At 39.6% G+C, this 20,965-nt stretch overlaps 1 protein-coding gene across 8 annotated transcripts in view; it reads left to right on the forward strand.

The window, feature by feature from the left end:
• LOC123785927 (uncharacterized) overlaps window positions 1-17,384 on the forward strand; it is a 98,892-nt gene extending 81,508 nt beyond the window's left edge. For 7 of the 8 annotated variants that reach the window (XR_015725176.1, XR_015725180.1, XR_015725177.1 and 4 more), the window contains one exon: window positions 16,064-17,384. Coding sequence is in view for 1 of the 8 variants with exons in the window: in XM_087863398.1 (XP_087719524.1) it covers window positions 14,884-15,005; window positions 16,064-16,164 (223 nt within the window). In the remaining 7 variants the exon portion in view is untranslated. Of the gene's footprint in view, window positions 1-14,883; window positions 15,006-16,063 lie in introns of all 8 variants that reach the window. The other variant, XM_087863398.1, reaches the window with a different exon arrangement.
• The last annotated feature ends 3,581 nt before the right edge of the window (window positions 17,385-20,965 follow it).

Below are 20,965 nucleotides of genomic sequence, written 5' to 3' on the forward strand. Positions count from 1 at the left end.
CACTACTGCAAAAATGTAGGAATGATTTCTATGCTAACCTCCTTGAGATCCTAGAGACCATACCCATTTAAGGATTGTCCAAGGATTAGATTCAAATCTTAGTATTTGGTTTGTTTCTTAACTTATAAATAATGCAGATTCGATTTTCCTCTAATGGATCTGCTGGAAGTACAAGGGAAAAATCACAATCATTTAAGTGAGAAGTTTGATTATTCCTAACTGTTTAATAGCATTACTTACTAGGAAATGAATACCACGAGAATCAGCAAAAATGGGCTCCAACTTCTGGGGGCTTCCCCGCACGGTCAATTGCTTGCCTTGCGCTGCCTCCTTCCTGCCGTCCATGTCCAGCCAGAGCAAGGAAGGACCTTGGAGGCTGGTGCTTAGAGAATCCCTCACTGGGAAAACTTAAATATGGACTGTACATCAAAAGACACTATTAAATTTATGTCAGTTTTCTCAGATGTGGTAATGGCATTGTGATTATGTAGGTGAATGTTCTTATTTTTAGATGAGGCATGTGAACTATTTAGGGGTGGAATTTTCTGATGTCTGCATCTTACTTTCAAAAAAAAAATGTGGAAAAAGAGAAAAAAGGAGGGAGGCAGGGGGTGGGCAAATCCAAGCAAATGCACCAAAATTTAAAATTATTTGATCTCAGTAAAGAATGTATGGATGTTAATTGTACCATTTTTATTTTCGCTATTTGGGAAGTTTGAAAATTTTCAAAATAAAATGTTGGGGAAAAGATATATGTAAAATGAAATTATCGTCCCTGGCCTTTAGTGATTCTAGAAGTTTCTTTGAAACATTTTTAAAGAAAGCCTAATACCAAATTCTACATTCTAAGTGAAAGGTGATCCTGATGAATAAGACTTCCCTACTGCAAATATATAAGAATGATTTCTGTGCCAACATCCTTAAGAGCCTAGAGACCATACCTGTTTAAGGATTGTCTGTCCAAGTTTCTTTGAATCAGAACTGAGAGGCTGTGGGGCGCCTGGGTGGCACAGCAGTTGAGCGTCTGCCTTCGGCTCAGGACGTGATCCCGGCGTTACAGGATCGAGCCCCACATCAGGCTCCTCTGCTGTGAGCCTGCTTCTTCCTCTCCCGCTCCCCCTGCTTGTGTTCCCTCTCTCAGTGGCTGTCTTTATCTCTGTCAAATGAATAAATAAAATCTTTAAAAAAAAAAAAAAAAAAAGAACTGAGAGGCTGACACTCTATACCAGGCATCTGGTGGTCCATGCATTAGTTAGTTCAGGCATAGTTCCTCCAAAAACTAGAAAACAAATGGTCAGGAGGTTATTGTGGGCAGGACTTCAGGTAGCAGAGGGAGAGCCTAGGATGCTGGTTCATTGGCTCACTGATCTTACAAGTGCATGTGGGAGGTGGGGGGTTAAGCACAAAGTATTATCCAAAGAACAAACTAGAACAATCCTAAAATATGTATGGAACCACAAAAGATCCAAGATAGCCAAAGCAAACTTGAAAAACAAAAATAAAACTGGAGGTATTACAATTTCAAACCTCAAGTTATATTACAGAGCTGTAGTAATCAAAACAGTATGGTACTGGTGCAAAAATAGACACATAGATCAATGGAACAGAATAGATCCATGAGCATGGAATATTTTTCCATCTTTTTGTGTCTTCTTCAATGTCTTTCAAGACTGATTTGTAGTTTCTAGAACATAGATCCTTTACTTCTCTGGTTAATTCTGAGATAACGTATGACTTTTGGTGCTATTGTAAATGGAATGGATTCCCTAATTTCTCTTTCTTCAGTCTCATTGTTCGTGTATAGAAATGCAACTGATTTCTGAGCATTGATTTTGTATCCCACCACATTACTGAATTGCTCTATAACTTCTAGTAGTTTGGGGGTGGATTCTTTTGGGTTTTCCATATAGAGTATCATGTCATCTGCGAAGAGAGACAGTTTGACTTCTTCTTTGCCGATTTGGATGCCTTTTATCATTTTTGTTGTCTGATTGCTGTTGCAAGGACTTCTAGTACTATGTTGAATAATAGTGGCGAGAGTGAGCATCCTTGTCGTGTTCCTGATCTTAAGGGAAAGGCTTCCAGCTTTTCCCCATTAAGAATAATATTTGCTGTAGGCTTTTCATAGATGGTTTTTATGAAATTGAGGGATGTACCCTCTACCCCTACACTCTGAAGGGTTTTAATCAGGAAACGATGCTGTATTTTGTCAAATGCTTTTTCTGCATCTATTGAGAGGATCATATGGTTCTTGACTCTTTTCATTTGTGAATGTTGAACCACCCTTGCATCCCAGGGATGAATCCCATTTGGTCATGGTGGATAATCCTTTCAATGTACTATTGGATCCTATTAGCTAGGATCTTGTTGAGAATTTTGGCGTCCATATTCGTCAGGGATATCGGTCTGTAATTCTCCTTTCTGATGGGGTCTTTGCCTGGTTTGGGGATCAAGGTAATACTGGCCTCATAGAATGAGTTTGGTTGTTTTCCTTCTGTTTCTATTTTTTGAAACAGCTTTAGGAGAATAGGTATTATTTCTTTGTTGCCGGATTTCAAGCTGTACTACAAAGCTGTGATCACAAAGACAGCATGGTACTGGCACAAAAACAGACATATAGACCAATGGAACAGAATAGAGAGCCCAGAAATGGACCTTCGGCTCTTTGGGCAACTAATCTTTGACAAAGCAGGAAAAAACATCCAATGGAAAAAAGACAGTCTCTTCAATAAATGGTGCTGGGAAAATTGGACAGCTGCATGCAAAAGAATGAAACTTGACCACTCTCTCACACCATACACAAAGATAAACTCCAAATGGATGAAAGACCTCGAATTGAGACAGGAATCCATCAAAATCCTAGAGGAGAACATAGGCAGCAACCTCTTTGACATCAGCCAAAGCAACCTTTTTCATGACACATCTCCAAAGGCAAGAGAAACAAAAGAAAAAATGAACTTGTGGGACTTCATCCAGATAAAAAGCTTCTGCACAGCCAAGGAAACAGTCAAAAAAACTAAGAGGCAGCCCACAGAATGGGAGAAGATATTTGCAAATGACACTACCGATAAAAGACTGGTATCCAAGATCTACAAAGAACTTCTCAAACTCAATACACAAGAAACAAATAAACAAATAAAAAAATGAGCAGAAGATATGAACAGACACTTTTCCAATGAAGACATACAAATGGCTAACAGACACATGAAAAAATGTTCAAAATCATTAGCAATCAGGGAAATTCAAATCAAATCCACATTGAGATACCACCTTATGCCCGTTAGAATGGCAAAAATGGACAAGGCAGGAAACAACAAATGTTGGAGAGGATGTGGAGAAAGGGGATCCCTCCTACATTGTTGGTGGGAATGCAAGTTGGTACAGCCACTTTGGAAAACAGTGTGGAGGTCCCTTAAAAAGTTAAAAATTGAGCTACCCTATGACCCAGCAGTTGCACTGAGTATTTACCCCAAAGATACAGATGTAGTGAAGAGAAGGGCCATATGCACCAATATTCATAGCAGCATTGTCCACAATAGCTAAATCGTGGAAGGAGCCGAGATGCCCTTCAACAGATGACTGGATTAAGAAGATGTGGTCCATATATACAATGGAATATTACTCAGCCATCAAAAAGAATGATTTCTCAACATTTGCTACAACATGGATGATACTGGAGGAGATAATGCTAAGTGAAATAAGTCAAGCAGAGAAAGACAATTATCATATGGTTTCAGTCATTTATGGAACAGAAGAAGTAGGAAGATTGGTAGGAGAAGAAAGGGAAGAAGAAGGGGGGGTAAACAGAAGGGGGAATGAACCATGAGAGACTATGGACTCTGGGAAACAAACTGAGGGCTTCAGAGGGGAGGGGGCTGGGGGAATGGGATAGGCCGGTGATGGGTATTAAGTAGGGCACGTATTGCATGGTGCACTGGGTGTTATATGCAAGTAATGAATCATGGAACTTTACATCAAAAACTAGGGATGTACTGTATGGTGACTAACATAATATAATAAAAAATATTATTAAAAAATCCTATTGGGATTTTTTTTAATTATATAGAATCTATAGTTGTATTTGGAGAAATTGACATCTTTATGAAAGCAAGTTTTTAATTTGTAAACGTAGTGTATCTCTATTAGGTCTTCATTAAGATCTTTCAATAAATTTTTAAATTATTTTCACAAATAAAAAAAAATGGAACAGAATAGAAAGCCCAGAAATAAACCCAGAATTATATAGTCCATTAATCTTTGATAAAGGTGGAAAGAGTAAACAATGGGATAAACACAGTCTCTTCAACAAATGGTGTTGGGAAAATTGGACATCTACATGCAAAAGAATGAAATGGACCACTTTCTTACACCATATACAAAAATAAACTCAAAATGGATTAAGGGCCAAAATGTGAGACCTGAAACCATAAAAATCCTAGAAGAGAGCAAAGGCAGTTATCTCTTTGACATCCATCATAACAACATCTTTCTGGATAATATTTCCCGAGGCAAGGGAAACAAAAGCAAAAATAAACTATTAGGACTGCATCAAAATAAAAGCTTCTGCACAGTAAAAGAAACAACCAACAAAACTAAGACAACCTACTGAATGGGAGAAGATATTTGCAAATGACATCTCTGATAAAGGGTTAATATCCAGAATATTTAAAGAATTTATATAACTCAATACACAAAAAAACACACAAAACCCAAACAATCCAATTAAAAAATGGAAGAAGACATGAACAGACATTTCTCCAAAGAAGATATACTGATGGCCAACAGACACTAGAGAAGACGCTCAACATCACTCATCATCAGGGAAATGCAAATTGAAACTACAATGAGATATCGCCTTACACCTGTCAGAATGGCTAAAATCAAAAACTCAACAAACAACAAGTGTTGGTGAGGATGTGGAGAAAAAGGAACCCTTGTGCACTGTTGGTGGGATGCAAACAGGTGCAGCCACTGTGGAAAAATAGGTTCCTCAAAAAATTAAAAATAGAACTACCATATAATGCAATAATCAAACTATGGGTATTTGCCCAAAGAATACAAAAACGGTATTTCGAAGGGATATATGCACCCTATATTTAGTGCAGCATTATGTACAATAGCCAAATTATGGAAGCAACACAAGTATCCATCGGTAGATGGATGGATAAAGAAGAAGTGGTATATATATGCAATGGAATATTATTCAGTCATAAAAAAGAATGAAGTCTTGCCATTGCAACAACATGGATGTATCTAGAGGGTACGATGCTAAGTGAAGTAAGCCAGTTAGAGAAAGACAAATACCATATGGTTTCACTCATACACGGAATTTAAGCAACAAAACAAATGCACAAAAGAAAAAAAAAGAGAGAAACCAAAAAACACTCTTAACTACAGAGAACAGTGGGTTACCAGAGGGGAGGTAGGTAGGTAGATGGGTGAAATAGGTGAAGGAGATTAGGAGGGATCTTGATGAGCACTGAGTAATATGCAGAGCTGCTGAATCCCTGAAACTTATGTAACTTATGTAACTTATGTAACTTATGTACACCAAAACTTATGTAACACTGTATGTTAACTACACCGGAATTAAAATTAAAAGAAACAACAAAGAACGTAAGGTTGAGGAGATTAATATATTTCTCTTTTCTCTATTTTGCTGCATCATTTGCTGCAACTAGTAGAGCTATTTAAAACTATCATCCATTAATGTTTTCTACTAAATTCTGCTGCTATTAGATGACAATCTAGAAACAATGGTTTTTCCCAGAGACAGGTTTTTGTATACACTATTGTATGTAAGTTATGGTAGGAAAGTTCTGGGAGCCATTGTGACTTAGATATAAATCTTCAATGAAAATGAGGCATTTAAAAAATAGGATCTTAATCCATGGGAAAGTCCAAATTTAAGAAAACACACTTGTAGTTGTTTCAAGACAGACATATAGTTCAGAAACCAACGTGTATCCTGGTATTCACTAGTGCTAACTATTCCTCATCTCTTTGGCATTGCCATGCTAATTTCTTTCTTCCATACTTCTTGCCATTCTCTTGCACTTCATTGTTGCCACCAACTCTTCCTTAAAAGTGTTGCCTAAGACAAATGGATGAGTCAATAGTGGATAAATGGATGGACAGATGTATAGATAGGTGGTAGGATATTAAAACTGAAGTTTTAACTGGAACACCAAAATAAAATAGGCGTGAAATGCCAGAGACAGATTCCCATACGTGGAATTTACAAGGGAGATTTTCTCAAGACTCTTAGACCAAGGACATAAAGAGGTGGGGGAAAAAAAAAGTGGGATGATCTTCGAGGAGCCCATGAAAATGACCCATCAGAGAGCCAACCTATTATTTTTTAAAGTACTTTATTTATTATTTATTTGAGAGAGAGAGAGAAAGCACGAGCCGGGGTGGGGGGCAGAGGGAGAGGGAGAACCAGGCACCCCAGCTGAGCAGGGAGCCCAATGCAGGGCTCAAAATCAGGACCCTGGGATCATGACCTGAGCCGAAGGCAGACACTTAAATGACTGAGCCACCCAGGAATGCCAATGCTAACTTATTAGATATCTGCCAGGCCAGAGAGCATACAGTCTCTCCTCCTACTCCACCCTCCCCAATGCCTTGCAGGGGTCTGAGATTGGCCTGAAAACTGAGGTTGGGGATGGAGGTGGAGGGAGAGAAGCCAACCACGGCCCCCTCTCTCACTGAAGGTTTTCAGTCTGCAATAGGACTGAACTGGGTAGAAAAGAATCCATTCATTCATTCATTCATCCCAATCTCTACACCCAACATGGGGTTTGAATTCACACCCCAACATCAAGAGTGGCAAGCTCTATCAAAATGAGCCAGCCAGGCACACAGGAAGAATCACCTTTAAATGAAGTTCAGAATTCTGTGTGATATCTTGGACTGGAAATTCTAATTATGAATTAAGACTGTGACTTAAAGTGACAATCACTTAAAGTGAGAGTGAACGACCTGTTAATTAAGATTGAACTGAAAAGTTATGGACACAGCCACCGTTTCCATTTCAGATCAGGGGAAAGGTTGTCCCTGCTTAATTCATGGTAAAGAGCACATGGAAGACAGAAGTAAAGTTGTGTTTGATCACACACATCCCTGATGCTCAGCTCCAGTGGTCATGACCTAATTTTCTGTTCTGCCTGCAGTGCCATTATTCTGAGGCCGTGCACCCCACAAGTCGTGCATTCACCTGGCTGCTGAGTGTTAGATGATGGATAGATGAGAAAGTAAGAAAGATGAGATAGTAAGAGAGATTGATAAAGTTAGTTAACAGAACTTCTACTCTAACAATTCTCAGATGTTTCTAGAGATGCCCTGGAATGATGCAAAAAGGGGTTGAGAATGTTCGTCTTATTGCTAGACCATGAACTCCTTGAAACAAAGGACTGGTTCTTAGTCATCTTTACTTCCCAGGGTTTACTTCGATCGCCAGAACACAGAAAGAGCTGACAAACTCTCTAAATGGTTAATGTGCCTTAAGTAACATTACTAGTTAAATCAGTATTGTTGATTTTTTAACTATATATTTAGGTAATATTAATGTTATTGAATTATTACTATTTTTCAATGTGAGAATTTAATCCTCCAGCATATCATTTTAATATGTTCCTCAAACCATAATTTGACACTTTTTTTTTCACTGAAATGTAACTATAAATCTTTGTACATCTCTGCATCATTGCTTAGTAACTTAATGGAGCCACAAAAAGAGAAAATCCTAGGAATTCTCTTGTTGACATCAAGCCTGATTACACTCTGCTCTCCCCTGTCCTTGCCCCCTTCTGTCCTGCCATTCTTGCCCACGAACCTCTTTTGCAGTCAAACTGGGCTTTGACTGTGTTTCCTGCCTTCCTGCCTCATGATTTCCTCCTGCCTAGAGTGCTCTTCCTGTCCCTCTTTGCCCTTAGCCCTCCCTACTCTTGTATCTTAATAGATCCCTCATAACCCTGTTCCATCTTCTCTACAGCGTTGTCCTGGGCCAGCCCAATACACAGGGACATCTTCCTCTGACTCTTGGGGGATCTATCGGGCTACATCACTCAGGAGGCATTAACTTGTTAACTTTTTGTGTGTATTTGCATGATTTGACCATCTGGATTTTGATGTTTTGAGGGTAAGGATTCTGTTTTATGTTATTTTTGTTTGTTTAAAGATTTTTTTTTATTACTTAAGTAATATCTACCCCCAACATGGGGCTCGAACGCACAACCCCGAAATCAAGAGTCACATGCTCTACCAACTGAGCCAGCCAGGTGCCCCAATTCCTTTTTAGACAATTTGATTTCCCTCACATGCCTTGGACATAATAAGAACTGATATAATTTGACTTATTTAGAATTGATTTTTCTACTTTAAAGTAGGCAGAGAAATAGTGCTAATGTTTCTCAAAAGGCAACACTCAGAAAAGGCAGCCGGGAATGATTGAAAGTGTGAATGTTATTATATACCCTGATTAAAATTCTCCAAGCAATTCAAAGTATTTATTGGGTGAATAAATGAATAAAATAAACACTGAATATTGATTTTGTACATATGTAATATAACTATATTGGAGGATGGGGGAAGAATGTGTATATTGGCATGGGGTGCACAGGAAGAAAGCTAAATCTTCATCTTCCATAGTAGTTAGGAAATCGATATATAATTTCTAAAATGGAAAAATTCAACAAAATAACAGTGTAAATATGTTATTTAGGATCATGGAGGTAAATAACAAAACAGCAAAAAAAAAAAAGTACAAAAAAGTGGTTACCTCTGTAGACTTTTTATCTCTTGGGAGCACATCTCACTCTCTTGATTTTAAATAAATACATTCCCAATCCCAGATTTCTCAGTTTCTCTTTCTTTTTATGTCTTTAGGATATGTCCAGCTGGGTAAACAGCTTACAACTTATTTGCTTAAAATCTGAGCTCATCTCTCCCCCTTCTACCATACTGAGAGGTTTCTATAAGTTTGCATCACTCCCAGGGGCATCATTTGTTATTCCTTCCTCTTCTTTTTCTGGACACTCAACAAGTATTTATTGAATGCCTATGATATCTGAGCCGTTGTACTAGATCCTGGATAAGTAAGTAATTGATAAGTAAGCCCTCGCAGTTGAGATGATTCTTCTCCAGTGTTCCTTTGGTCTGCCTGCTTTGTTTTGTTTTAGTTTTTGCAGTCCCTTCCCTAAAACAGATGATAGCTATTGGTTCATCGCCCAGGGAAAACAGAATTATTCATTCTCAGGCTATGAATATAAAAATCTTGGCAGTCATCTTGAGGTCAGGTCAGAGAATATGGGCCAGTCAGCAAACATCAGTCAACACTGTTGGGAAACTGTGAAGTATATGTTCAATTGCTGTTGGTGGGTCAGGTGCATCGTGCTGTAAACAACATTTGTATATTTCATTTGTTCATTCAATATTTTTTTATTATCTACTATTTCTAGGAACTGTGAAAGTAATGCAATACACTAGGATCACAACTGAATATAATACACGACCGTTGCATTTTTTCATATATTCCACATGTACTTGTGTGTCTAAGGCAAATAATTGAACATAACGTGATGAGTGTCCTAATAAAGGTATGAAAGAATTGCAATGTGACCATGGGAAGAGAAGAAGCTGATCCTACCTATCAGGAAGAGTCATGGATGGAATGAAGCAAATCGCGAAAGAAAAGTAGAGTCTGGCAAGAGGAAGAGTGTGTGGAGGCATAAGGTCATGAAGGGGGTCTGTCATCTTTGGGCAGGGGCAAGTGACAAGTAGGTGAGGGAGGGAGTGAGGGGGAGTGAACGGAGAAGTAGGAGGGGCCAAGCTGGGAAAAGCCTAAACATGAAAAGAATTTTAAGCAGTGAAATGACATGCCTTTTAGAAAGATGTGGTGTGATGTGGGTGGGAGGGGTGTAGGGGAGACTGGAGAAAGGAAGAGCAGTTGCGAGCTTTTTGTAATAGTCCAGGTGAGAAATGATGAGCCCCTGAATAAGGATAGTGACCATGGGGAAGGAGAATGAGAATGACTTTAAAAGCTGCGTAGGAGATAGAATTTACGGAACCTGGTAGATATATAGGGAAGGGAAGCGGAGGTTATGAATCAGGTTTCCAGCACAGGAGCTAGATGGATGAAAGAGGGAGAACAGGTTTATGAGTGAGGGAAAAAAAAAATGGATTTCGTTTTGAAGACGTGGAATTTGTGGTCCTAGGGGACAATTGATTAGAGCTTCTTAGAGGCACGTGTGAGTATGTGAGATGTGAAAGAGAGAAGAACAGGGAAGGAAACTACATAGGATAAGGAAGGAATAATGAAGTGATAATGGGCGCCGATCATCAGGAGAGGAAGAGATGTCGGCTTCCTGGAGATCAGTCAAGAATACGTTTGGCACCCAGCTGATCCAGGGCATCTCTTCTTTCTTGCCTGCCCAGTTTTGATGGTAAGCAGGCAATGTAGCCAACATAACCTGAATAGAGCTGGATCCTTAGACTCAGACCCCTCAGGGATGAAGGTCAAGGATTCCCCCCCTCAACAACTCCAGGCAAGCCATTTAGACCGGCAGAATTGCTAGCTGAGGGAAGGGGAATCCGGAATTGGAAGTAGAGAAGCGAAATGGAGTATCTCAGATGTGGTTTTGAGAGCACCTGAAGAGGCAAGGGATGTCATCCAACTCACCAACGTTTTCCCAAGTTTCTCCAAACAAAGGAAACAACCAGAAAGCTGAGGGAGATAATTCCAAGTAGAATGGATTTACTATAAGAAGTAAGTGAATCCAAGCGTGGTAGGGGTGGGCTGTGATGGATGCCATGGTGCTCTGCTCGCCTCCCGACCCACTTCAGAACCAAACTGTCCAATTCTCCAGTTGCCAGGAGTATTGACTGCTGACAACTTCCCTGCAAGCCATTCTCTGGAGAGAGTCTTAGCTGTCTAATTTTACATCCCCGAGCTCACACACAAAGACTGCTCAATGGCAGGGTGCAAAGTCCCAGCCGCTTGTTTCAATTCTGAAGGACAGCTCTGAAGAGCTCTTCCTGCCCCAGAGCTCCTGAGACGGGCAGATACTTCTGTTGCAGCTGCCCAGCAGGTCACCTCCTCCTGCAGTTCAGTCCAGCAGCGTTGTCACCAAAGCCTTGCACACAAGTCTCTGCCTCAGAGTCTGGTCCCAGGGAGCCTAACCCGAGACGTGAGGGCAATGCAAATGAGCAAAATCTTCCCTTTTCATAGGGGAAAGTCAGCAAATAATACCTGAAGGCGATCAGATCAATATATAAAGGTGTAAGCATATTATCTAGAGTTAACACAGGCAACCACCAGAAGAACTACAAATAGAGATGAAGACAGTACTGTCCTTGTAAAGTCACTGGGGATTGATCAGTGGGAGGCTTGCTTTTCCTCCTCAGATTTGCTGAATTACCTCATTTCATATCATGTGCAAATAGTACTTTGATTCAAATCTAATTTTAACATAGAAAAGGACTCTTAGAAGCAACGAATTGTAGAGAAGTAGTGGAATGAGGTCAAGAAGTAATGTTCACATTCAGAGGTTTGGAATTCGGATGTTTTGTGTCTGACTAATCTGGTTTAGGTCATTTACTCTTTCAGAGCCTTGGTTTTCTCATCTGGTAAGTGGGAATAATAATAGATATTGAAATAAAAACTACACGGAGTATGGTGAGGTATAAATAAAATAATGAAAGTGAAAATGCTTAATAAAGCCATAAAAAGCCATATTTATATGGGAGAACGGAATACATGTTACTAGCCAGGTACTAGAGAACACAAAAGAGCAGTTAATTCTGGCAGTGGATGAAAGACCTCATGAAGACTGATCTCTTGAAGTTGTCCTGAAGACTGAAAGAGAATTTTGATAGGCAGAGAAGGAGGAGTGAGGAGGAGGGGGATTTTATTTTATTTTATTTTTGAAGTAATCTTCAATTCCTTTTATCAAGCTAAACCATGGACATAATTAAAAGGTGTCAAGTCAGAAGGGTTTATACTCTCCTTCACCTCCTTCAAGTCTTTGTTCAAATGTCATGCTTTTCAATGAGCCCTTTCCTGAACATGTTATTTTTATCCGTAACCTTGGCCCCACTCTAAATCTCTCTTACCCTACTTTATTCTTTACTCATTGCATGTATCCACTTCTAACATATTACAGCTTATTTATTCTTTCTGTGGGTTTTTTTTTCTTTTTTAATAATCTCTACGTTCAGTGTGGGGCTCGAACTCATGACCCTGAGATCAGGAGTTGCATGCTCTTCTGACTGAGCCAGTCAGGCGCTTCTTGTATGTAATTTTGTTGTTGTTGTTGCTCTTTCTTCTCACTGGAATGTGAGCTTTAGTAGGACAGGGATTTTGATTTGTTCTTTTCCTCTCCCAAAAGTGCCTAAACAGTGCCTCATACATTGCAGGGACTCAATGAATATTTATTGAATAAATTAAAAACATAAAACAATCTTTTAAAACAGATTTTATTTATTTATTTATTTGAGAGACAGAGAAAGAGAGAATGAGTGTGGGGTGAGGGGAGCAGAGGGAAAGGGAGAGGGACAAAGAGATTCCACAATAAGTGTGGAGCCTAACGTGGGGCTCGATCTCATGACCCTGAGATTATGAACTGAGCTGAAATCAAGAGTCAGACGCTTAACTGACTGAGACACCCTGAAATCCCTAGACATAAAACAATCTTGCTCGTTCCACTGCTCTCCAAACCCTATCACATTCCTCAGAGACACCTGCTTCATAAATAAATAAATATATAAATAAATAAACAAAGAAAATAGTCTGTTCTTTTGGAAAATTTCAAATATACATATATAAAAGCAGAGAGAATAGTACAATGAATCCCATGACCCCTTCTTCTATAATTATCAACATTTGGCCAGTCTTGTTTCTCTATCTTGCTATATTTTGGGTGTATGGGAGATTGGCACTGGAGTATTTTAAAGCAAAGCCCAGGCATCATGTTATTTTATGTAGAAATGCTTCATGATGCCTTTAACTACAAAGGTATTTGAAAATGTAACCTCCATGCCATTATTGTACCTAACAAAATTAATGATTTCTTCTATCATCATCTTATATCTGAATCATAATCCAATTTATCTAATTGTTTCAAAATCATTCTAATAAGGATCCCAAAAGAAATCTCCACATTGAATTTGTTTCATCTCCTAAATTTCATTTATTTTATAACTCATTTCTACCCCCGTACCATCGATTTGTTAGAGAAACTAGGTCAGTCATCTTGTGAAATGTCCCATATTCTGGATTTGACTGATTGCTTCCTTGTGGTGTCCTTTAACTTGCTCTCTGGAGGTAACTACTTTTAGCAGTTTCTGTTTTTAGTTCTTTTCGTGATTACCTTGATATCTCTAAATGAGTGTTTCTTGATTTAGACGTCATGATGTGTGCAAATTTAGCTTGCTTGCCCTGCCTCTCTCCTTTGCTGTCTCTCTTCTCCCAACATAATTTTGTCACGAATCTCTATTTCTTTCACCTCTTTAATTTCAGACAATATTCTTGAACCTCTATCTGACATTCCATCAACCAGGAGAGCATCTCTCATTGAGGGTGATCGTGCTTGGATGGGCCCCTTTACCTGTTCTTCTTTCCTTTTATTTCCCAAACTTTGTTGGCAGCAAATCTAGTTTTAAATTTTCTGGCTGGATAACATTCTCTTCTGTAATCACAATTTTGTCTTCTGTGATTTGTCTATTAGTTTATTCTTAAATTGTAAAAATTAAATGCCCACTTACATTATTGTGGCTTTTCAGGCTTAGTTCACTGCAGAGCCAAAAAATACCCTTTGAATTCCTCTTTATGCAGTCAGTGTTAGAACCCCTGTAGCAAAGAATGTCCTCTAGTGTCACATTAAAATAGATTTCTCCTTTTTTTACACTCCACCAATTGCACAAAATCGTGCCACATTTTAACTTGCTTTGTATTTGGTACGTGCCAGGAATGATGTTTGAAACTGGTTTGGATGGACCATTCCATCATCAGCCTATTCATAAGGGACTATTTTTTTGAACCATAATAGAAGAAAGTACCTAGTATTAAAAAAAATAGCCCCTTGTGAATGGGAAATTAGGCTGGAACAGTAAACTCAAACCACAATGGAAGGTCAAGAACACCATGCCAGGAAGTTGGGACTTTGTAGGCCCTAGGAGGCTCTTGAGTGTTTTTAAGGAATGCCAGGTACTTGAGCTAAAGCTCTCTTGGAAGCAATTGTCCAAAGAAGGCAATCCAGCAAGGCAAGGGAATTTCCAAGTTCCACTGGTCACTTCAATAGCACTCCCCACATCAGGGAGCACTGTGGCTCCAGGGCCTCACAGGGCATCCAAAGAACCCACAAGTGGCTCCATGAGAGAGTCAGCATTTGAACCTCTGCAGCCTATCCTGAACCCTAGGTAAGAAGCCCTGATCAGCATCAGCATTCTCTAAGACTGCCTAGAAATTTATGTAACCTTTAAAAACTGATGGATATTTGCGTAGATTCTGATTCCATTTTTTTTTACAGTAACAAACAACTTCGCAATGACAATTGTTTTATTCATATTTTTGCATCCCTGTCCTATATTTTCCTTGGGAGAAATTTATAATTGCAGAACGGCTGGGTAATGCATGTGTGATTCTTTCTTTCTTCCTTTTTAAATTATACACTTAACTTCTTATAGCAGTTTTAGGACACAGAAGAATTAAGCAGAAAATATAGAGATCTTCCAATTACCCCCTGCTCCCACAGAGTTCCCCCATTATTAACATCTGACATCAGTGTGGTACATTTGTGGTTACAACAGATGAATGGATATTGATACTTTATTACTAACTGAAGTTCCTATTTTACATCAGGTTTCACTTTTTGTATTGTGCAGGTCTCTGGGTTTTGACAAACGTATGATGCCAGGTATTCACCATTACGGTATCATACAGATGAGTGCCACTACTCTAAAGATCCCTTGTGTTCTGCTGAGTCATCTCTTTCTCCCTCCTCCAAGTATGTGTAATTTTTAAGGCTTGAGGTTCATAGTCAAATAACAAAATGTTTGTATCCAAACACCAGCAGTGTGTGAGAGTTTCTACTTGGGCACATCATCAATAATGCTCAGTATTATTATTATTTTTGATTTTAGGGAAATCAATATCTCAGTTATATTAGGACAAATATAAATAAGATATCAGTGTGTTAGGTCTCTTGGTTACAAGGAGAGAGACTTAATACATGCTAGCTTAAGCAAAATAGGGGATTTATTGCCTCGTTCATCTGGATGTTGATTTAGGAACTCAGTTGATGTCAGAAGGGCATGTTCTAGGTGGGGTTCTGTTCCTGGGTAATCTCGGGCAATCCGTTGGATGTCCTGAGGCGATGTTCTTGTCTCTAAAATAGCCCTGCTGTACTTAGTTCTCAGGGTTGCTGTAAGTGTCAAGTGGGAGCTTGTATATAAAAATGTCTTAATAACTGTAAAATGCTACTGCAAATGTAATTTAATGTACTACTGACTCACTCAAAAGGAAACCGAACATATTCAACCAGCAAAATATGTTTTAAGTGCTGAATTATTGACATTTTATTATATTCATCATCATTACCAACCTTTTTTTTCCCATTATCAACCTTTTTAAGACACGATTTTATAAATGGTAGTATGTGTTGTAGTGAGTGCTGTGTATTGTGTAACACTGATGAATCACAGACCTGTACCCCGAAACAAATAATACATTATATGTTAATAATAAAAAAATAAAAATACGAACAGATAACAAAAAAAATTTATAAATGGTAGTGAAAAGTAAATCATTCTAGAGATGAAACATTTCCATGTTGCAAAAAAGTTCTCTATGCCCAGGTAATCACCGTCTTCTTGGTAGAACAAGATACCCCTGAGACACATGATCTTTAAATGTGGTTAATTTAAAGGATGCAGTAGATGAGTATACTGTAAACCATGATGCCTCGTACATAGCAGGAGTTCAATCGGCATTTACTGAATTAATTTCTTGTAAGTTTTGCTTTTCCTTTTTTTAAAAAAATAATTTTATTTATTTATTTGACAGAGAGATCGAGAGAGAACAAGCAGGGAGAGCAGCAGAGAGAAAGGGAGAAGCAGGATCCTCGCTGCGCAGGGAGCCTGCTCCTCAGGACCCTGAGATCATGACCTGAGCTGAAGGCAGACACTGGCTGAGCCACCCAGCACCCCTAAGTTTTGCTTTTCCTATAACATCCATATCTAATAGTAAATCATGGTGAAGATCCTTTCATATTTTAAGTCATCTGTTGAGTAAACAGCCCTAACAACACTTAAACTGCTTATCATTTAAGGGTTCAGCATGCACCTAAAAGTATTTTAGAAGTGTGACCCTGAAACAGGAGAGAACTTAGCTGGTACTAACGTTCTTGAAGGTTTGGAATGGTAGTCACAGGCACATGGCCTGCCTTGCCTTGGACAGATGGTAGGTGGCAGCAACAGACCAGAAAATGTAGTTCATCGAAACAACCCGGGCTTTGGAAGGGTTCTTTTTAATTTATTATTTCATTAATTTTCTTTCAAAATAAAATGTACAGCTGCAAAGCAAATAGGCATCGAAAATAAATGAGCATGATGTAACTAATTTACAGGGTATAGGTTGCCTAAATATGCTATCATCTCTCAACAGCAAGTTATATTACAAAACTCTAGGCTTAGTTTTATTACCATTCCCAGCTTGTTTTTTCCTACACTTTTTATTTCTTCTCTTTGTAAGCACTGAAAATTTTAATGCTTCTTTATTGACAGGAGGGTGGGTGGCATATTTGAACTTTCATTCTGCTTAAACTTTGATCTATTGTGAAGATTTTGTCCCCAGGCATTGCATTGGTCATGGTTCAGTTACAGAAAAAATAATCCATTCTAGACAGTTTAAACAGAAATGGATTTAACACTGGGTATTAAATGGCTTATGGAGTTACTGGGGGAGATAATGAAAGAGTCTCTGGGTCAGTGGTTCTCAGCCTTAGCTTCGTACCCCAAGCATCTGGGTTGATTTTAAGAATACAGATTCTGGAATCTACCGCAGACATATTGAATCAAAACCCCTGGGGGGGCATGTGTGTGTGTATAATTAGTAAGCTCCCCTGGTGATTCTAATGCTCATAGAGCTGAGAACCACTGTGAGGCTGAGGCTTCGGGATTGACCCTCACTGCAGCACTGGGCCACCAAGGGAGCTACTGATTCTTTTACCATCAGGAAATGTGCTGACTTGAGAGGCTGCTGGCTTTAAAACTGTGTCTCCCCTGCCACCACCAGGAAGCTGCCTGGCTCTGGAAACTGCCACATCCAGGGAATTGTGATTCCAGAACCTGCCACACTTGCTAGGATATTAACTAGTCACATGGATGTCCTGCACCCTGCTTCCTGGTGCCCAAGAAGCTGCTGTCACTGTGACCTCAGGTAACAACATCTCAGAAAAACTAAACTCTCTGACTGTGCTTATCACCGAACCAGCAGCAGATGGCCTCCACCTCACTCATGCCCTCCCTCCACCTCTAGCATTGGTTCTTCTGACGGTTGATCCTCTATCACGTAAGGAATCCCAATTGCAAGAATGTCTATGGGATAGAGCTTTAGACTTTCCGGCTCTACAGAACAGGAAAGCAAGCTGGAAAGAGACTGGAATGGATGTGGTATACCAATCCAGTTATCTACCAAGGGCATCATGAAATAGGTTTGTTTTAAGGACAGGTGAACCCTTGATGTCACTAGGCCAGATCTGAGGGTAAATGTGATTTATACCTCCCAGGAAGTAAGCGCGCATGCTTGAGAGAGAGAGAGAGAGAGAGAGAGAGAGAGAGAGAGAGAGAGAGTGTGTGTGTGTGTGTGTGTGTGTGTGTGTGTAAACTAAGGAGGAATCAGAAAGAATGTCTTTCCCGGCTAGGCTTCTTGTTTCCACAGGAAAAGCAAATCTGAGACTGGCTGAATTCTGTGCTTGAGAAGTATTAGGAAGGGTAGGGTGTGTACTGCCTACTTTTTTCTGAGCTAGTGTCTGTCCCCTTTGTTCTCTTTCTGATTTCGGTGCTATAGCTCGGAGCCTGGGCATACTCTGTTCAAACCCTGGCTTTGCCATTTGTTGCCTCTGTAATGTGTCCAAGCAGCAGTATCTATGATTAGTTCTCTCTTTATCTAATCTTAACTGTGTCTTTTCCTTAGTTAAGACATACAGACACATATTTCCTGTTTTCTAAAGCACTCAGTGCTAAGTATAATGGCATTTTTCCATACTCTTTCTTCATATCTAGACATGTTCTTATGCATTTTGTGTATTTTCTTCTTCTGGAAGTGAACTATGTTTCTTTTCATTAATTGAGGTATTACTCTATTTAATTATCTGTTTGTGCTTCTTTATATCAGTTAAAACCTGATCTAGTGCTTTGAAAGTCAACTGTTTAGTCCTGTCTTAGCTAAATGCAGATTACTAAACATTACTGAAATAGTTAAAAAAATTTAAACTAATAATTTTGTTCATATACTATGGTGAGAAATTATATTGAAATGTTATTATGAAAATATATAACAGGATATTAAAATGGACTTTCGAAAAGAAAACTTTTAATTTTAGAACAGTTTTAGATTTATGAAGTTATTATGAAGATAGTGCAGAGTTCTCCTATACCCTATACCTAGTTTCTCCTATTATTAATATCTTCCATTAGTATGGTACATTTGTCACAGTTAAGGAGCCAATTATTGATACCTTACTGTTTCATGAAAGTCCACACTTTATTCAGATGTCCTCAGTTTCTACCTAAATTCCTTTTTCTGTTCCAGAATCCCATACAGAATACACATTACCTCTAACCAGCGAGTCCCCTTAGGCTCCTCTTTGTCGTTTCTCAGGCTTTCACTATTTTTCTTGGCCTTTACAGTTTTGAGGATTATTGATCACATATTTTGTAGAATGAAAACGGACTCTTTTAAATTTTAGAGGGACACCTGGGCGGCTCAGTCAGCTAAGCGTCTGCCTTTGGTTTAGGTCATGATCCCAGTGTCCTGGGATTGAGCCCCACCTCCTGATCCCAGCTCAGCGGGGAGTTGGCTTCTCCCTCTTGTGCTGCCCCTCCCCCATCTTGTGCATGCGCGCTCTTTCTCTCTCTCTCAAATAAATAATCTTTTAATAATATTTATTTGAGAGAGAGAGTGCACAGGAGGAGGGTGGGGCAGAGGGAGAGGGAGAAGCAGACTCCCCACTGAACATGGAGCCCAAGGCAGGCTCTATCTCAGGATCCTGGGATCATGACCTGAGCCGAAATCAAGAGCCAGATGCTCAACTGACTGAGCCACCCAGGTGCCCCTAAATTTTATTTAAACACTTTACATAAAAATTTCAAGAGCATAACAAAATTAGAGAAGAGTGTAATGAATCCAATCCCCATGTACCTATGACTCACCTGCAATAACTGTCACCAATTCACTGTTTATTCTACCTACATTGTCCTACCCCCATTCCCAGAGGATTTTAAAGCAAGTCCCAAATATCATTTCACAGCACCCTTCTATATTTCAGTATACACCTCTAACTGGTAAGGCCTTTTAAAAAATACACCCACAATGCCCGATTACATTAACAAAGACAATGCTGTAATATTTAAGTCAACCTGTGTTCAGATTTCCCCAATGGTCTCAAAAATGTCTTGTTGAACTTATAATTCCAAATCAGGATCCAAACAGGGTTTATATATTCAATTCAGTTGATTTGAGAAGTGGGACATTTGGTCTCAGTTTTAGCTGAGACCTGAGACTGAAAACAATAGTTACGCCTCATTTTAAGATTAAGTACTGCACCACCATGTCATGCAAAAGGGGTGTTTAAAACCGGCTTTAAGATCCTTAGCCCAACACCCACCCCAGGCTCAAGAGTATTTCTTCCAGGAAAGTGATTGGAGAGCTGTGGCTTTCCCTCTTCTCCCCTCTCCCAGGGGAGAAAGAAATCAGATGTTTTCCCTTCCTCACGTGCCTACTGAGGGGGGCAAAAAGAACCCCCCTTTTTTTTGAGACCTAGGCATTTACTCCTTAGAGCTAGAAGGGACTGGTATTTGATCCATACCTGCAGAAAGCAAAGAGGAAAGGCTGTGGCTGGAGATATCTGAATGATTCCTGTCAAGACAGCAGAAAGAGGCGGTCAAATTCAGAGCAAATTGCAATTTCTGTCAGTGGTAGGATAGAGACAGGAGCCCCACAATTAGGTGTGACGGGAAGGAGGGATCTGGTCCCATGTTCATTTTAGAAGGGTCCCACATCCTTCTTGTTGAGGGCTAGTCTCTCAGCAGAAAGGGGTTGGAGGTGTAGCATTCCATACAGAAGTTGGGATGGGGTGTGTATGCACAGCCGAAGTATAGGCATTGTCCATCAAGAGAGCAAAAGTTGGGAATTTTTGGTGGGGGAAAAGCTCTGAGTCTCCCCAGAAAGGTTCCTTCAAAAGAGCTAATCAGCTTTGAATATCTACCAATCCTGGAGAGGCAAAACTGGATTCCAAAAGTACGAGTTTCTTCCGATTCTCATGCAGGCAGAGAGAAGCTCATGAGGTAGGGAGGTATCAACCATGTCCTCTCCCCTCTCTAGCCTAAGTAGTACCAAGCTAGGAGAGGGAAGTGACTTTTTTTTTTCTTTTTTAAAGATCTTATTTCTTTATTTGACAGAGAGAGAGAGAGAGAGCACGCACAAGCAGGGGGAGAGACATGCAGAGGGAGAGGGAGAAGCAGGCTCCCGGCTGAGCAGGGAGCCCAATATAGGGCTCGATCCCAGAACTCTGGGATCATGACCTGAGCCTAAGGCGGACACTGAACCGACTGAGCCACCCAGGTGCGCTGAGGGAAGTGACTTTGATGATAAATGTATTTCTGAGTTTTGAATATCAAATTGGACTGTGATAAAGAAAAATTGGTCCAAACCTGGGACAGAATTTCCTTCTAAGAAGAAATATGC

This window comes from Ursus americanus, chromosome 7 (genome assembly GCF_024610735.1).
Source record: "Ursus americanus isolate L20-20 chromosome 7, mUrsAme1.1.p, whole genome shotgun sequence".
Classification (NCBI taxonomy): domain Eukaryota; kingdom Metazoa; phylum Chordata; class Mammalia; order Carnivora; family Ursidae; genus Ursus; species Ursus americanus.